Below are 16,497 nucleotides of genomic sequence, written 5' to 3' on the forward strand. Positions count from 1 at the left end.
AACAAAGCTTCCCACCGAGAATTGACTCTGGCCCCGGCTGCTATTTACATACAGACGAAACTCGCTGGTAGGAATTTGCATAATGTTTTTTTGCGTAGCTGGGGTGCTCAGGGGAGCTGCATTGTAACATATTGGTGCCTAATGAACTCTGAAAAAAAATTGATTTTCCACAGAGTAAATTAAGAAATGCATTATAGCAGTTAAAGCAATCTTGGGGGAAATCGGAGCCTTCCTCCACTAAACTCCGCTTGATAAGTAATAAATTACATGTTACACTTATTTGCTTTAATTCATGCTAATTTTGCCCAATTAATCTATCAATGTAGTTCTGAGGGCAGCCACTGGAGGTTTAATTATTTATTGGATTTCAGTGTGCATTTGTGTGTGTGTGTCAGAGTTGTTATTGTGTTTGCATATGATGTTGTGTATATGAGCAGGGCAAGACACTGCTTGTGGACACTGTGTGAAATAAATGAGTTTATATGCATCTGTGTGTGCATGCAAATGTGCCTGGGTGTCTGTGTGTATGCGCTTGTGTCAAAAAGTCCTACGTCTGCTGGGACTTTCTGACAGGCCTTATTTTCTGCGGCTGCACAGACAGTACAAGAACAAATGAATACACACACACACACACACACACACACACACACATGCACGCACACACACATGCACCGAAAAACAGACTAGATTTGTCTGCATGCCCTTCCTTTCCTTCCTCTCACTCCCCTTCCTAGCTAGCAGGCTAGCAGGGTGAGTCATTGTTTACAGGGCCTCAACTGCGCTGTCCTATCACCCCCCTCTGACACTACTTTTCCATTCAATCACAGGTTTGGCATGTGGCGGTGACCTGACACAAAAAAAAGCCGCTGCACACTTCCTCTCTATGCCGTTTCCTGCAGCCCTTGTTCCCTAAAATCGCTCAGCAAGCCGCTTCCCATCTTTAGTGAGTACAGCTGACACGAAAAGAGGACTCAAACTTGAAAAAAATATATACACCACAAGATATTAAAACGCCAAATAAACCCCGTTTGTGAAACTGAGCAGAGGTAGCAGTCATTATAGCAAGTGAGTATGGGGTGTGTGTGTGTGTGGGGGGGGGGGTTGCTTCGCATTCCCTTCATTTGAGTGTCAACTATCAGAATTATATAATATTATCATATATAACTCAAAATCATGCACATACACACACACACACACACACATATACCCATCCTATTGGACTAGTGGATGGAATCTCGGGCCATCGCTGCCGGTTGCCAGAGTGTTTGGCAAAGCTGCAGGAAAAATCTACTGTTGAATTCGCCTTTTGTCTCACCAGCCCGTAGCAGAAGAATGGGCCTCTCCCTCCCCCTAACCTGCTGCCGAAACACCTAAAACTCCACACAAACTCAACCTGTGAAAGTGACACGAGAATGGCTCTGAGGGCGAGAGAGCTAAATTAGCAGCTAGCGAGCCACGTTCCCCGCGCGCGGTTTCCGCCCGTCCCTCCGGAGAGACTCGCACGCCAGTACAGTTAGAAACAAGATGCACAAGAATGGCATGGCGGCCTGCTCGGCGATCAGCTTTCTGTCAGGGCGAGAAGGAATTAGGAGGAGTTAACAGTACTTTGTTTCTCTTCCTGTCAGAAAACTCCCCTGCCCCCCTCCCCACACACTTCTGAGGCATCCGCTTGAAGCATCCATCCTCACGGCCCCCCATTTTAAAAAGCTTAGCCGGCGACAGTTTTTCCCCAAGTAAATCAGAGAAAACAAAATCTTTCCGATTAAGTCAATTAAGTGGCACATTAGCCAGGGACTTAATTAAAAGATAGCGCGGTGAGCGGGTCTTTAAGGGTGCGCGCGGAGGAGACGGCGATGTTTAAACAACAGATTGAACAAATGGCACTTATTGAAAAAAAAACTTGACTGAGTCACTTGACACCTCGCATACATCCGCCGCACCTTGAGCTACGTAAACAGGAGCGCGTCAGCTCCCTCGGCTTCCCGCTATGCAAATCTGGCGGATGAGGCGAAGACGGCGAAGAAGAAGTGCCGCCGCGCGTCACACAAAACGTCCCTGCCCGGAACGTCAAGACGCCTTCCTACAAGCGAGGGATTAGCAACCACAGCAAATCATGGAGGGGGAGAAAAGAAAAAAAACACCACTTGCCTCCCTCCGCATCTGTGTCACTCTCGTCTCTTAGTTCTTCTAAATTGTGATTCCCAATGTCTTGGGAGGCGTTCTGAGTGGGGGGGGGGGGGGCAGTTGGAGATACTCACCCAGAGACAGCAGAGTATGTAACGCCGGAGATGGACGCTGTGTGTAAAAAATGCAGTATCTGAATTAATAATTCGCTCCTGGCCACATGTGATGCAACCCCTCTCTGAGATGCTTGCACGCGTTATGTGCATGCAAACACACAAGTAAGGTGTCAACCCCCCTTTTTAAAAAGCCATCCTTAATTAAACCTTTTGTTCTTCTGGAATTGAAAAAAAAAAGAAAAGAAAAGAGAAAGCGCAAGGCGGTTGCTGCGTGGCAGCGCCGGGAGTGAGCAGCAAGGTACACTGAAACATCACAGTTCACTGCTCTTGTTGCCATCTCAGCATCACGTTCCATCCGGAACAATGTGACAGCTGACAGCTCACACCCCAAGAATCATCACGCTAAACTGAATTATTTCTGCCACGTGTTAATTTATTAACAACCTGTGCATGCTCTAATGTAGCTCGCATTTGCATATACATTTTTAACCTGCGAGCCGAATTGCCATGAATATTCTTTTGGGGGCTGAGAAATATTTCAAGCCCCCCCTTTTTTTTGTTGCGGCACGTTTGAATTTTGAAGGATGAGGTGGAGACAAAAGGGAGAAAGACACATAAATCCCGTGCACGTCTGCAGGGCACATATTCTTTAAGGGCAGATATCAGCACTTCATCACCTTGCAACATATGAACTGTGGCATCTTCCATCTGAAACCTCCTCCTCTTCACCGTTCTCAGCCTGGTGCTCTCGCTCTCTCTCCCTCCCTCCCTCCCTCCCTCAAAGAGGCACTTTTGACTGTGTTTGAGAGATGGCTTCAAATATAGGGTGCCACCTTGTTTAGATGGCTCCCTAGGACCTTCCTGTTCAAGAAGGGCATCCATACAGTATTAATAGGAGCCAATAAACTATTCATATTTGCCTTCAAAACAATAAATGGAATATGTAACACGGTGTACTCTGAGACACGAGCATTACGGGCTATGTAAAAGTAAATCCGTGCTTAGCAATAAGGGGGATAGTGGGCAACTTTTGGGGTACATTATTCAAATTTTCAGCAAAAAAAGTGATAAATGCAGAATAAGTCATGAAATACTGTTACAGCTCTGCAGCAACAATACCCAACATCTAGCCCTGTCACTTGTCCTTTAGCACAGCAGCCCAGCAGTCAAACCATGAAGTGAACGTTGGGGAAGGCGTCAGAAATCACAGGCTGGCCCTCTTTCTATATGCCTCTCAGATGGGGTCATCCAACCTTGGGGGTTGTCCCGGGTCATCCTCTGTGTGGAGTTTGCATGTTCTCCCCGTGTCTGCGTGGGTTTCCTCCGGGTGCTCCGGTTTCCTCCCACAGTCCAAAGACACATAGGTCAGGTGAATCGGCCGTAATAAACTGTTCCTAGGTGTGAACATGTGTGTCGGCCCAGTGATGGCCTACAGTGGCCTGTCCAGGGTGTCTCCCCGCCTGCCGCCCAGTGATTGCTGGGATAGGCTCCAGCATCTCCGCGACCCTGAGAACAGGACAAGCAGTTTGGAGAATGGATGGGTGGATGGATTGAGCATGTAAAAAAAAACAAAAAAAGGCTAGCTTCAGTGTCGCTTACCTCCAAAACCACATTCTGCTCTTTCAATCATCACAAAAACGCATCATGTTGTTCCTGGAAGGTACAGTGTGTGTTGCTTCTGCACACTTGGATGTGCTGTAGATTATACAGTAGAAGCCGATGAAGCCATTTGAATTTGAATTTTCCTGCAGGCTCACACTTTGCATTATCTATCCATCTATCTATCCATTTCTGATCAGTATCGCTGCCGCGTCGAGGTCTGCGACGTGCTGTGAAACGTCAGATCCCTTTTTTTCGGCGACCCCTGCCGTAAAAGTAACAGAAACTCCAAAAAAAAAAAGTTGAGCAGCATCAAAAAAGGTGTCACCAATACCACATATGCCACATAAACACAACATCTGACAGTGCGACAGCTGTAGTACAAGTCAACCCTCAATTATAGTATGTTAATTAACGCTGTATGGCGCCCTCTCCCAGGTGAGGATGCAAGCAGGTGTTGTCGACGCACACCTGTAAACTTTACCCACATCAAGAAGATCCCCCCCGTGGCACGCGCACCATGCAAGGCCCCACTCCGGGTTGGTATCCTTCAGTGTTTGTGGCGCATCGTCACAAACAAACTGTCGCCACGGTTGCGGCTCGGGTAAACAAAGATGCAACAGGAGACGTGTTTATTCACAGCGGATGAAACAATTAGGGGTGCAGCGTGACAGGCAAACAAACATGTCGAGGCGACGCTTGTGGTGGTATGACAGATTTACGGCTGTCTTCTATTCCAGAGGAATGCCTTGTAGAGACAAGCCATGCAACAAAAAACACAAAAGACCATAAAGGAGAGACATATGGCAGAAAAACAATCAAATGCATATGAAAAAACAGAATTCTTTGGTTGTTTCTTATTATAGATAAAAGCCGGATGAGATGTTTTGATCTGCTGTACAGCTGATGTGAAAATACTGCTGTGTTTGCACGTGTATATATGTGTTGGTGTGGGTATGTATGCGTGTGTGTTTGCAGTTGCAAGTATGTTTGTGTCGGTGTGTTTGTGCGTGCATTGCCCCTCATTGTTTGCACGTGTTTGTACGGATGTGTGTGTGTGTGTGTGTGTGTGTGTATGAGGCTTTGTCTGTCAGTCATGTTAACTCAATGTGAAGAGGCCGCTCCAAGCAGAAAGTTGAGTCCTATATATCTGCCCCAGTGGCTGGTGTTATTAAGACCTCCAGCCACCCTTGTTTTCTTTCTGCATGGAGGGAGGTAAGCTACTGGGCACTACTGTGTCCCCCCCACCCCCCACCCCACCCCCCACTCTGGCTGGATGAGCTCGGGTAGCTTACTCTGAGAAGGTTCGGCTTTGGGTGGGGAGGGCTACAAACACAGCTGCATGTGTCCCTCCATAGGCACATGATATTGGCACCGCTCATGCGCCTTTATTTTGAAACAGCCGAGGTTGGTGATGGTGTTAGTGCTGGGCCTCGTCTAGACTCTAGACAGTTTGTCTTTCGGATCTGTGGGGGGAGGGGGCAGTGTCATTCACACAGGGGGTATTCTGAAGAATATGAGCAGGTTGGTACACAAAAAAAAGAAAGAACAGAGCAATCAAGCTGTATTGCTGTTCCCCAAAGTCTGTGCTGGACACCTGTACTAGTGTTGCACAATAATTAATATATGTGTGTGTGTATGTTTGTTTCCATCCATCCATCCATCCATTAGCCAAACCACTTATCCTACTCAGGGTCGTGGGGATGCTGGAGCCTATCCCAGCAGTCACTGTGCAGCAGGCGGGGGAGACGCCCTGGGCAGGCCGCCAGGCCATCACAGGGCCCACACACACACATTCCCACCTAGGCACAATTTAGTATGGCCGAGTCACCTGACCTACATGTCTCTGGACTGTGGGAGGAAACCGCAGCACCCGGAGGAAACCCACACAGACACGGGGAGAACATGCCAACTCCACACAGAGGATGACCCCATGACGACCCCCCGAGGTTGGACTACCCCGGGGCTCGAACCCAGGACCTTCTTGGTGTGAGGCGACCGCGCTAACCACTGCGCCACCGTGCCGCTCACCATGTTGTGTTGATTGCTATGGCGTCTGTTGGTTTATTAATGTTAAAATACAAACAATTTAAACGTCAAAATCAAAAGAAGCCGCCATTTCTTCCCCAGAGGGCGGCGTTTTGAAATGCTTAAGTGAAATAAAAGTGAGCAGCAAACTGGTGCAACTCACATCACCACTGCCTGACTCAAGAATAAAGCACTCACAAAAAAAAAAAAAAAACAGTGACTGCTATTTGATATTATTTTGCATCCTTAGCTGGCTAGTGTGTGGTCCTAACCGCTCAGATTTACAAGAGCAGAACAAGCATGGATGCCAAACAACCTGCCAATCCCAGATCTGATTCAGATGAGCGGAGGCCGGCGGGGCACTTGTTCATTTAAGTAATGTTGAGAGCAAACAATCAAAAGCGCTGCTCGGGAGACCACAAGGCGTCCACATCAGCACATGACATGTAACCATGGTGACATCTAATTTATAGCTCAAGGAGCACGTACAAGCAAATAAACAGGAATCCCTGGTCCTCACGTCCCTCTCCATTTGCCTCTCCCATGGTCCACTGCCTTCCAGGCGGAGGAGAGCAGGGCGGGTAATATTGAAACGTTGGAAGGATGCAACTTTAGGCTGATGTCTTATTCAGAGACCCCTGAACCCTGCCTCAGTTAACTGTTGCCTAAGAGACACACACACACATGCATGGCCAACACATAAAGCTGCAGGGGAACAAGACCCTGAGGAAAGCGAAGCCACATACCTCAACACCATCTATTCTTCATTCACACCCTTTAGCTACAACTCACTCCGAGTGGGGTTGTTTGGTCACATCCATGTTTTCTCCACAAGTCAAAAGCTGTGTGTGTGTGTGTGTGTGTGTGTGTTTGCATGTGTGTGAGCAAGTGGGGTGACGGGGTAAGGAAATTATGCTAAAGCACCTCAGTGTCTGCCTCCTCTCTTTTTCATCCCTCCCTCTCTCTCCCTTGCTCTCGGGCGGGTGTTGTCAGTGTCGTGCTCTCGCGGCACAATGCGCTGCGGAAAGCTTTGAACTTTCCCGCGCCCCGTTCCAGGGTTTTCCGGGGCATCCCCGTCTCGCGGTTTCGCCAGCCGCCGCGCGCTGTCTTTGCGTCGCCGTGGCGACGCCTCCAGGTAACAAGGAGATTAGACGCAGTCGGAGGGCCGCCCCCCCCCCCCCTTGTACCGCGGTAAAGCTTTAGCAAAAGGGGGTCTTTAAATATTTAAGGTATGAGTACAATGAGGCGTTGTTGCTCTAAGAAGAGCGAGGAACAAAGAATACAAATCTTTCACCTGCAAATCATTTACATTTCACTGCTGTGCGCGTCTCTCCTCACATTGATGTGGTTTTTGAGCATTTTCCTTTGGTACCGGAAAACAAAGGGTTTTGAGTGTGAGGGTGATATCTTTATGAGGTGATGCCGCATAAGGAAAAACACAGAAACACTCGCACATGATTAATACCAAATACAGTACACAAGTTTAACATCCCCCTTCCTCATGTAGCAGGGAAATAAACAGACTAGTTCACCGAAGAAGAAGAAAAACAGATTCACAAACATCTCATTAGCATTCCGTCACAGTTAGCACGACACCCCCCACTTTAATCCTCGTTAGGATTTTAATGTTGGCACACTTCGCTCCCAATTTCAAGAGGAATAATATGCAAACAAACAACACCCGGTGCAAGTAGTAGGGAGGCTTACCCGGCCTCTTGTCAAAGTTAATTATAGTCCGCAGGTAATGACCCTATTTGCATTGTAAACCAGGCCCACGTCTGCGCGGGCTAATGGGGCCACTACCTGAAGAGATAAATTGAAAGTGACATTACTCGAACCCTCCACTTTCTTTTTTTAGTCCCGGCAGTGGGGTCCTCTGAAAGATTGCCTCATCTCATTTAATGCCCCCCGCCACAAATCTAAACAGAGAGGTCAATGACTTTTCAAACTTTGACACAAGTGAGAAGAAGAAAGGAAATTATGTACCACCTTGGCAGCGACGCTGTCCCCCCCCCCCCTTGCTCGGCTCTGCTACACTGTTCAAAAACAAATAAAGAAGAGATGACATGTTTCCAATAAGGCCCTGCAGGGCATTACACGGTACTGCATGCACGTTAAACGCCAGGCTGCACTGTTACAGTGGAACACATTCCTGAGGAAACTGCTCGGCTAATACCAACCTTACACAACGAGCTCATCTCAGCTTGAGAGGCCACTATAAAAAACACAATAATGCGTCCAGGTGGCGTGGCGGTCTATTCCGTTGCCTATCAACACCGGGATCGCTGATTCGAATCCCCGTGTTACCTCCGGCTTGGTTGGGCGTCCCTACAGGTGGGAAGCCGGATGTGAATATGCGTCCTGGTTGCTGCACTAGCGCCTTCTCTGGTTAGTCGGGGGCACCTGTTCGGGGGGGGGGGCTGGGGGGAATAGCGTGATCCTCCCACGCGCTACGTCCCCCTGGTGAATCTCCTCACTGTCAGGTGAAAAGAAGCGGCTGGTGACACCACATGTATCGGAGGAGACATGTGGTAAGTCTGCAGCCCTCCCCGAATCGTCAGAGGGGGTGGAGCAGCGACCGGGACGGCTCGGAAGAGTGGGGTAACTGACCGGGTACAATTAGGGAGAAAAATACAAACTAAAAAAAAAAGAAAGAAAAAACCCCCCAATAAAATAACGCGAGTTCTATTTTCTGACGTGGGTTTCATGTTAGTATGGCACACAAATACCGGCCATACACAGCTGCTCTCAGTGCACTTCAAGAACAGCCTAAAGTATGAAAAGCACATGAGCCACCCGAATGCTAATCGTCATGTAATGGTGGCTATTATAAATCCTAAAGGTCCAAAAGACATTTTGTTCGCCTTTCTGCCACACTGACAAAGCACCGACGTTTCATTTGAATCAAAACAGACAGCGTATTAAGAAGCCATCACATAATAATACCGCCATCATCTCTTGTAATGTATAATTACTCATATTAGATATAATTATAGTGTGGTTATAATCTTATCAGGGCTCCCGCTAATGTGGTACCTACCTCTGACTAGGCAACTAAAACACTAACAAAAGGGGCAAATATACAGAGACGCTGCGCTTGTAAATCAGAAGTAAAAGCTCTAATTTTCCCTTGTGGCCAAAGACACAAAATGTTCATTTTCAAAAAAAAAAAAACAGAAATTGGGAGTTTTGTCTCCACCAGCTGAGCATGTTTGGGCGGGAAAAGGTGCTGAAGGCGAATGGGTGGATAAACGGCGGGACGGATGGAACAGATAGATGGGTGGCGGAGGTGGTTACAGCCACACTCTAATGGCTTATTTAATATTGTAAGGGAAATGACCTAGAGATCAGAGAATCGCCGGGTTTCTCCCCAAACGGCAAACAGAAACAATGGAGCCGTTCTAATGGCGGCATTACAACCCGGCGCACAGCCGGCGAACAGAGAGGGATTGATTAGAGGAGTTGGAAAGGGGGGACGACTTTCTGAAAAGGTCATCGCACACTTTACCTGGAGTTTTAACATTTCCAAGCCCTCCGCCTCCACAATAAAAGTGAGGGGAGGAAGTGAAAGACGAGGGGGGGGAGAAGAAGCAAGAACTCCTACGTGATTAGGGAGTTTGGGGACGGTGATATTTTTCTGATCGCATTAGTGACATAAGATGGTAATTTCCTGAGGCCAGGGTGTATCCGGGCAGAAGCTGACAAAAAGTGTTCGTGTGTATGTGTGTGTGGTCTCTTCTTCGCTCATCCTCCTGCAGGGGTGGGGGGGTGGGGGTTAATTAAGGGGTTAACAGGGGGTGGTGTCAGTTGAAGGTCAGGCCACTGTTCCAGCCAGCGGGAAGTCCATGCTCACTTGATGGCCTCACAGTGTTGGCGGCCACGTCTCCATGTTGAAGCCACTGCTTCTTGGTGATTGAGCACCTTCTCTAGTTTGAAGAGGAAAAAAAAGGTGGAGGATGGGGAGCGCAAAACTGAGGAGGTGCAAACAGAAAGAAACGTCAGATGTTGCCATTGGTAAAAATAACGCTCTTTCTTTTATAGACCCACTACTGTGGTACCGTTTCCATAAGCGCTTACTCCACCTAAGAGGGGGCGTCTGGAAAACGTGGACGGTGAACAGCCAACAGCAGGACTCGTCTGGTGAGCAGTCCTGGGAGGTTCTGTTGTGTGGTGTAACATTCAAAGATGGATCGGCCACACCGGTCACTGCACCACTAATGATGGGTGCAAGATGGAAGTGTCTACGTGAGCTACGGCAGTAGCTCCTGCTAAAATAAAGGGTAGAAAATGGAGGGTGCAAGAATTACTTATTATAAAAGCTTGATGAAAACATCTTTTCAAAAGCCCTCACCAATGTGTCAGTTTTACCCCCACCCCCACCATTTTTTTTCTAACTAAGCCAGTTATAGATTTATTATTATTATTATTATTTGTAATTCACAGAGCAGGAGCAAAGCAACCACCAATTCCTGCCAAATAACTCAAACAGCCATTAAGCATCACCCTGGCTTTAATACTGCACAAGTAAATATCATTTTCATAGAATACAGACTAGAATATTCTTTATTGGTCATTTTGTACATATATACAAACGAAATTTACTCCCTGCATTTAACCCATCCTAGCTGTGTAGCCAGGAGCAGTGGGCAGCCGCCGTGCAGCGCCCGGGGACCACCTCCAGCCACTTCCTCCCATCGCCTTGGTCAGGGGCACATGTGAGGCTGCACCCTAGCAGCCTCACAGGCTGCACCCTAGATGACGACACCACTTGGTGCTCCATAGTGTCCCTTGGCAAGATCCTCTGTTGTTCGGTGGCGCAGCGTAGCTGTGACGGCCGCAGAGGAATCCTGTTGATTTTTGCCAGAACCGCTGCCGAGTTGACTGAGCGGAGCCGCCATGGTTTACCCTTTCCGGGTACTGGCAGCTGGGTGGACTGTGCTCGGGGATTTGAATTCAGAGTTACCTTCTCCTCGCCTTTGCCCTAAAGAGGCATCAACCCACAAGGCAGCAGGTCATTGAGAATGTAGTCCTACATCACTTTTAAAGATGAAACGTTTCAGAAGAGGTTTGGATTTTTAACGAGTCCTTTAACCTCCGGCTTCACCAGCTGGACGTAAACAAGGTTGGGTGGTGAGCCCTACGCCGGGTTTAGCTACGTCCAGTCTTGTGGTAAATATTTACACCTGTTGCGCCATCTAAACATTACGACTAGGCGCAGCAATGCACTAGCACATTGTAGTTGCCACGCCATTCACGTTGCTATGGTTACAAACTTACATTTACTGGCGTCAAGGAATAGATTAAAAAATGACTGCTGAGGCGAAGAAACGACAATTAAACTACTCAGATTGTGAAACAAGGCATCCGGGTAGCCACCAACACGGGGATCGGCCATCCCTACAGACACAATTGGCCATGTCTGCGGATGGGAAGCCGGATGTGGGTATGTGTCCTGGCTGTTACACTAGCGCCGCCTCTGATCAGTCAGGGCGCCTCTTGAGGGGGGAGGGGGAACTGGGGGGAATAGCGTGATCCTCCCACGCGCTACGTTCCCCTGGTGAAACTCCTCACTGTCAGGTGAAAAGAAGCGCCTGGCGACTCCACATGTATCAGAGGAGGCATGTGGTAGTCTGCAGCCCTCCCTGGACCGGCAGAGGAGGTGGAGCAGCGACCAGGACGGCTCGGAAGAGTGGGATAATTGGCCGGATACAATGGGGAGAAAAAGGAGGAAAAATTCCATAGAAAAAAAAATGAAAAATTACTTAAGTGTACATAAGAACATGCATATTTTCGTAGGCAAACAAAACAATATCAAACCTAATGAGAAGAAAACAAGCCGCCTGGCCTGGCAGCAGTCAACGAGGCAGAGGGCGGATTAGGAAGTTGGGACAGTCGACGAAGTGAAGAAAAGATGGAAAGACCTTCAGGCAGCCAGGAGAGACTCGAGCCTGCTCAAAGCCTGCTGAGCCGATCCTGTAGCCTGTATATTAGACGCGCCCTTGCGTCAATGTTTTGATCGTCACCTTGGAAAACTAGTCAAGCCTCGACTGTACACCTGCCTTTGAGTAGGCGGAAGACTTGGTGCCAGACGCAGCACTACGTCTAGACGGTGCAACAGGTAGTGATTCTATGCATGTTTTAAGATGCATTTTACGTCCAACCTGGTCTAATGACCGGGTGTACATCTAACTGGTGCAACCAGCCCATAGGGAACTGCCTTTCTAAGAGTAAGGCCTACGGATTGAATCCCATCCCTTGTAGTTGAAAAGAAGCTCATATGGATATCCAAAGTAGTTGAATCTTCACGGATATATACCAAGTCCAGTTGCACTTGATTCAACTCCTTTGGATAACCATGACCTGGATGAATAAGAACATTCACAGACAAGCTCATGTGGAGGCTATATTTGGCGGAAAGTGGCTCAAATTAGAGATGAAAATAACACCGGCTGCAAAACAAAATAATCCTCAATGCTTACTTGGTACAGCTTTATTTTTCAAAACAAACAAAAGAACAAACAAAAAAAAGAGTGGAAAATTATGTTTGCAGAGTAGACATAATGCACTGGAAAACAACTGCTAAAACAGGTTCTGCATTTGGAGAGAAAGCATGACACATCATGAGAGAGGAACAAGACAAACCAGGTCAAGTATAGTGGACAGTATAGAAAACACACAACAGTACAGTATACAAAGAAAACTAGCAACATGTAAATGCTATTTCTTGTAGGTTAATTCTTCACATTATCTATACGATGTTTGCCTTTAATGGCCCGTGACAAAATGGCTGGAGTTGTTCGTAAAAAACACGAGGGCAAGTTTAATTTCTTGCCCACTATCTGCTGCAGGAGTGCCTATCCAACTTCTTTACACACAATGAGAGGAGCCGGGCTTGATGGCATATTATCATATCAACGTGCCGACGTTTTTTTGTTACCATTTAGCAAGCAGAGTGCTAATGAGGGCCAGTATTAAGTATCATCACTTAAAAAACATCAAAGCCGAGTCTCCGAGACTCCATCCGGGCCTGGTGATTCACAACCTCATCTCGAGATACAAAGACTTAAGAAATGGAGAAAAAAAGAAAAAAAAAAGGAGAAGAAAACTGCCTTTACCCTGCATTAGTTTATCATTTCAATATGGCAGTTAACGGTTCCTTTTTGTATAGGGAGTCATTGGGTTTGATACCCAAAATCCGCTTATATGGCATCCAGGGTCACGATACTTTAATTCCTTATCAAGGCCTTCTTGAGAGAGTGCAGTTTGACAAGTCACCCTTGAAATATTCAGGAGATGCGTTGTACGCCGCCAAACGGCGCCAACAGAGAAGACTAGTACCACACGTAAATACCAAAACCCAATCATTACATGTTGACGGCGGAGGAGGACCGTCATAAAACTGAAGACATAAGCTTGATGCATTTTATTTCTTGACACGGTCGAGGACTGTGCAGCGAGTCGCTTCAAACCAAATGCAAATTCAACTAAACTAAGTATCCCCACTGTGTTTCCAGTAAATCCAAAGTTTCATAATACTGCCAATACATGGACTTAAGAGATGAGACTGAGGTCTGTTCAGACGTTTCTCGCACTTATCAACAAAAACCTACCACTGCAAATAATGATCAGCTTATCGGCAATTTTTGTGCAGTTTGGTGCAAGATAAAAGCCGCTTGACTTCCAAAAGCCCACTGGGGAGAAAAAGTCAACAACACTGTGTCGACAAACCAGAAACTCCCCCATGCAAAACATGTTTTGTTTCATGAAGTATCAAGTGTTGAGTCCTGATTAATATTTGCTGTTTCACAAAATGTTTCAACTGTTCTAAAAAAAACTACAGTAGATTATGCGTGCATGACAATTAGTAAAAATGTGTCGCTGAACTACACAGTATAAACTAAGTAAATATCAATTCTCACACAGACCTTTTACAGTGTCAAACAGTACTAAAATGCAAAAAAAAAAAAATTTTTTTTTTTTTTTACCATCAATGAGACAACTATGGTAACAATTCCAAAAGGCAAACTGGAATGATTGTTTGGTCAATGCAACACATCAGAAAGATACAGATAAGGCAAAGGTCGATAGACGGTAAACCTGAAATGGCATTATAAAGTCATCTCTAAGGCAATCTGTGATAATACTATTAAAGCATTGGCTAAAATATTTGTCAATGTAAAAAACTAACACCTAAATGGCATATTCATACATATATAACATGTTGATGCTATGCGGTTTACAACTGCGGCATTTTATTGTATCTAGAGTTTCTATTTCCAGCTTCGCCAGCTGTGGTGGAGAGGCCCAGTGTCTGAATAGAATTTTCCAAGTAGGGTTTCTGCATACACACACACACACACTTTCTAAACACATTCACTATCACCCATGTTGACCCCTGAACACATATTGCTTCTCCCTTTCAGTCTGCTTGCTGGTGGACAGCTGATGGCGGCAGCAGTCTTGTGTCCATATTGTCGTCCTTCCATCTGAGGTCTAGTCCCCTCCCCCTGCAGAGCCCCCCCAGCAGGGGGCCTATTTAGGTCGGGAAGCAGATGCCGCAGCACTCCATGCAGATCTCCAGGCAGTCGGAGGACTCACAGCAGGCATCCATGATGCCACAGTCCATGTCGCAGGGGCAGTTGCAGTCGTCGCCCATGTCGTCAGCGCAGCAGCAGCAGCAGCAAGCCTCTGACGTGCAAATGCCGCATGAGGCTTGTGCCACCACCATGTTGCAGAGTGACAGGAACTCACAGAACAGACAGGCCAGGATGCAGTGGACGCAGCAGTCTGGAGCCCACCCCAAACCAGCCCCAGTGGTTGAGTTGTGAAAAGAAAAATAAAGGAAAACCATAAAATACATGTGGTGTGCATAAACAAATGAGGAATCATTTACACAAAACACAGTGTTGTGGTTGTCTTGACGTGCACAGTATGGTGAGGATGGAAAGAAATGGTGAGCGAAAGAGAGAAAGATCCCAGTGAAAAGAGCAGTGGTAAGTTATGCTCCATGAAAATAGTTGATAAAATATAGGACTTGGTTAATCTTTTATGTTGTGCTGTAAGTTTATAGCTCAGGCAGTTTCTCAGTCTAAAAACAGAGCAGAGATGATTGCTGTATATGGGCACTAGTATTTATTGCAAGAGTACTGGTGGCAAGAGAACTCGTAGATTGTCAAATGTGATGAAGCACAATTTTAATTTTTTTTCCCATTATGCACAATTTAAGCTTCTGGTCACTAACCAAAATGTCTACTTAACCAAAAATGATTTTCTTGTTGTGTATTAAAAATAATAATAATAATAATGGTACCACTTTACAATAAGATTACCCTTATAAAGGGTTTATGAATGGTTTATAATTAGTTTATTAATTAGGTTGCAAATATTTTGAAAATCATTAATAAGCTGTTATAACACATTAGATAAAAAGGGCAACCATAACGTCTTGTTTGCCAAATAGTGAGCCGACATTTATCTGTACTGTTAAGCCTAAGATCTCACTGGTAACTTAGCTAGCAAGATCTGCTAGCAACTAGCAAGATCTGAGATTTAGGACTAGAAGGATAAAAAAATCGCAATAGTAACTTGCTCTTGCCAAATAGTGAGCCCACATCAATGTATGAAAACTTGTTTATAATTGTTTTTTAATGATTTATAACGTGTTTATGACCTAATTATTACTACTACTACTACTTTCGGCTGCTCCCGTTAGGGATTGCCGCAGCGGATCATCCATTTCCATCTCTTCCTGTCCTCTGCATCTTCCTGTCACACCAGCCACCTGCATGTACTCCCTCCCCACACCCATAAACCCCCTCTTTGGCCTTCCTCTTTTCCTCTTCCCTGGCAGCTCCATATTCAGCATATAATTATTCCTAATCCTGTCCTCCTTCATCACATCCAATGAAAATCTTAGCATCTTCAGCTCTTTCACCTCCAGCTTCGCCTCCTGTCTTTTCGTCAGTGCCACTGTCTCCAAACCATATAACAGCTGGTCTCAAAACCATCTTATAAACCTTCCCTGCTGGTAGCCTTCTGTCCAAATCACTCCTGACACTCTTCTCCACCCACTCCATCCTGCTTGCACTCTCTTCTTCACCTCTCTTCTGCACTCCCTGTTACTTTGGACAGTTGACCCCAAGTATTTAAACTCGTACGCCTTCGTCACCTCTACTCCTTGCATCCTCACCATTCCACTTTCCTCCCTCTCATTCACGCATAGGTATTCCGTCTTGCTCCTACTGACTTTCATTCCTCTTCTCTCCAGTGCATACCTCCACCTCTCCAGGCTCTCCTCAACCTGCACCCTACTGTCGCTACAGATCACAATGTCACAATGTTTACAATCCAATTAATAACGTAATTATAAGGGTAGTCTTATTGTAAAGTGGTACCAAAAATTTTAAATTAAAAAGTTAAAACTGAATAATCATTAACAAGTCTATTCGGGTATACACAAAGGAATGACAGAGAGACAGACAGACAGACAGACAGACAGACAGACAGAGTTTGTGTTCTTGCATGCACGGCAGGTTGATACAGGTGGAATAGACTGGCCATGTGGCAGGAAAGGGTGAGGGCTCTCCAAACGGGGGCAAAAGGGAATCAAGGAATTCAAAGAAACGAATTC

General features: G+C 46.3%; 1 protein-coding gene and 1 long non-coding RNA gene across 2 annotated transcripts in view; one reads left to right on the top strand and one right to left on the bottom strand.

The window, feature by feature from the left end:
* LOC130109665 (uncharacterized) lies at positions 1-14,428 on the top strand. Its single transcript, XR_008810020.1, has 3 exons — positions 1-67; positions 9,909-10,007; positions 14,291-14,428. It is a non-coding gene; the product is annotated as an uncharacterized LOC130109665 (long non-coding RNA).
* The window catches only part of mdfic (MyoD family inhibitor domain containing), a 24,915-nt gene continuing 22,632 nt past the window's right edge, over positions 14,215-16,497 (bottom strand). Inside the window, exon 5 of the mRNA XM_056276665.1 lies at positions 14,215-14,654. Within this exon, the coding sequence (XP_056132640.1) occupies positions 14,404-14,654 (251 nt within the window). The 3' untranslated portion in view covers positions 14,215-14,403. The remainder of the gene's footprint in view (positions 14,655-16,497) is intronic.

This window comes from Lampris incognitus, chromosome 3, assembly GCF_029633865.1.
Source record: "Lampris incognitus isolate fLamInc1 chromosome 3, fLamInc1.hap2, whole genome shotgun sequence".
NCBI lineage: Eukaryota > Metazoa > Chordata > Actinopteri > Lampriformes > Lampridae > Lampris > Lampris incognitus.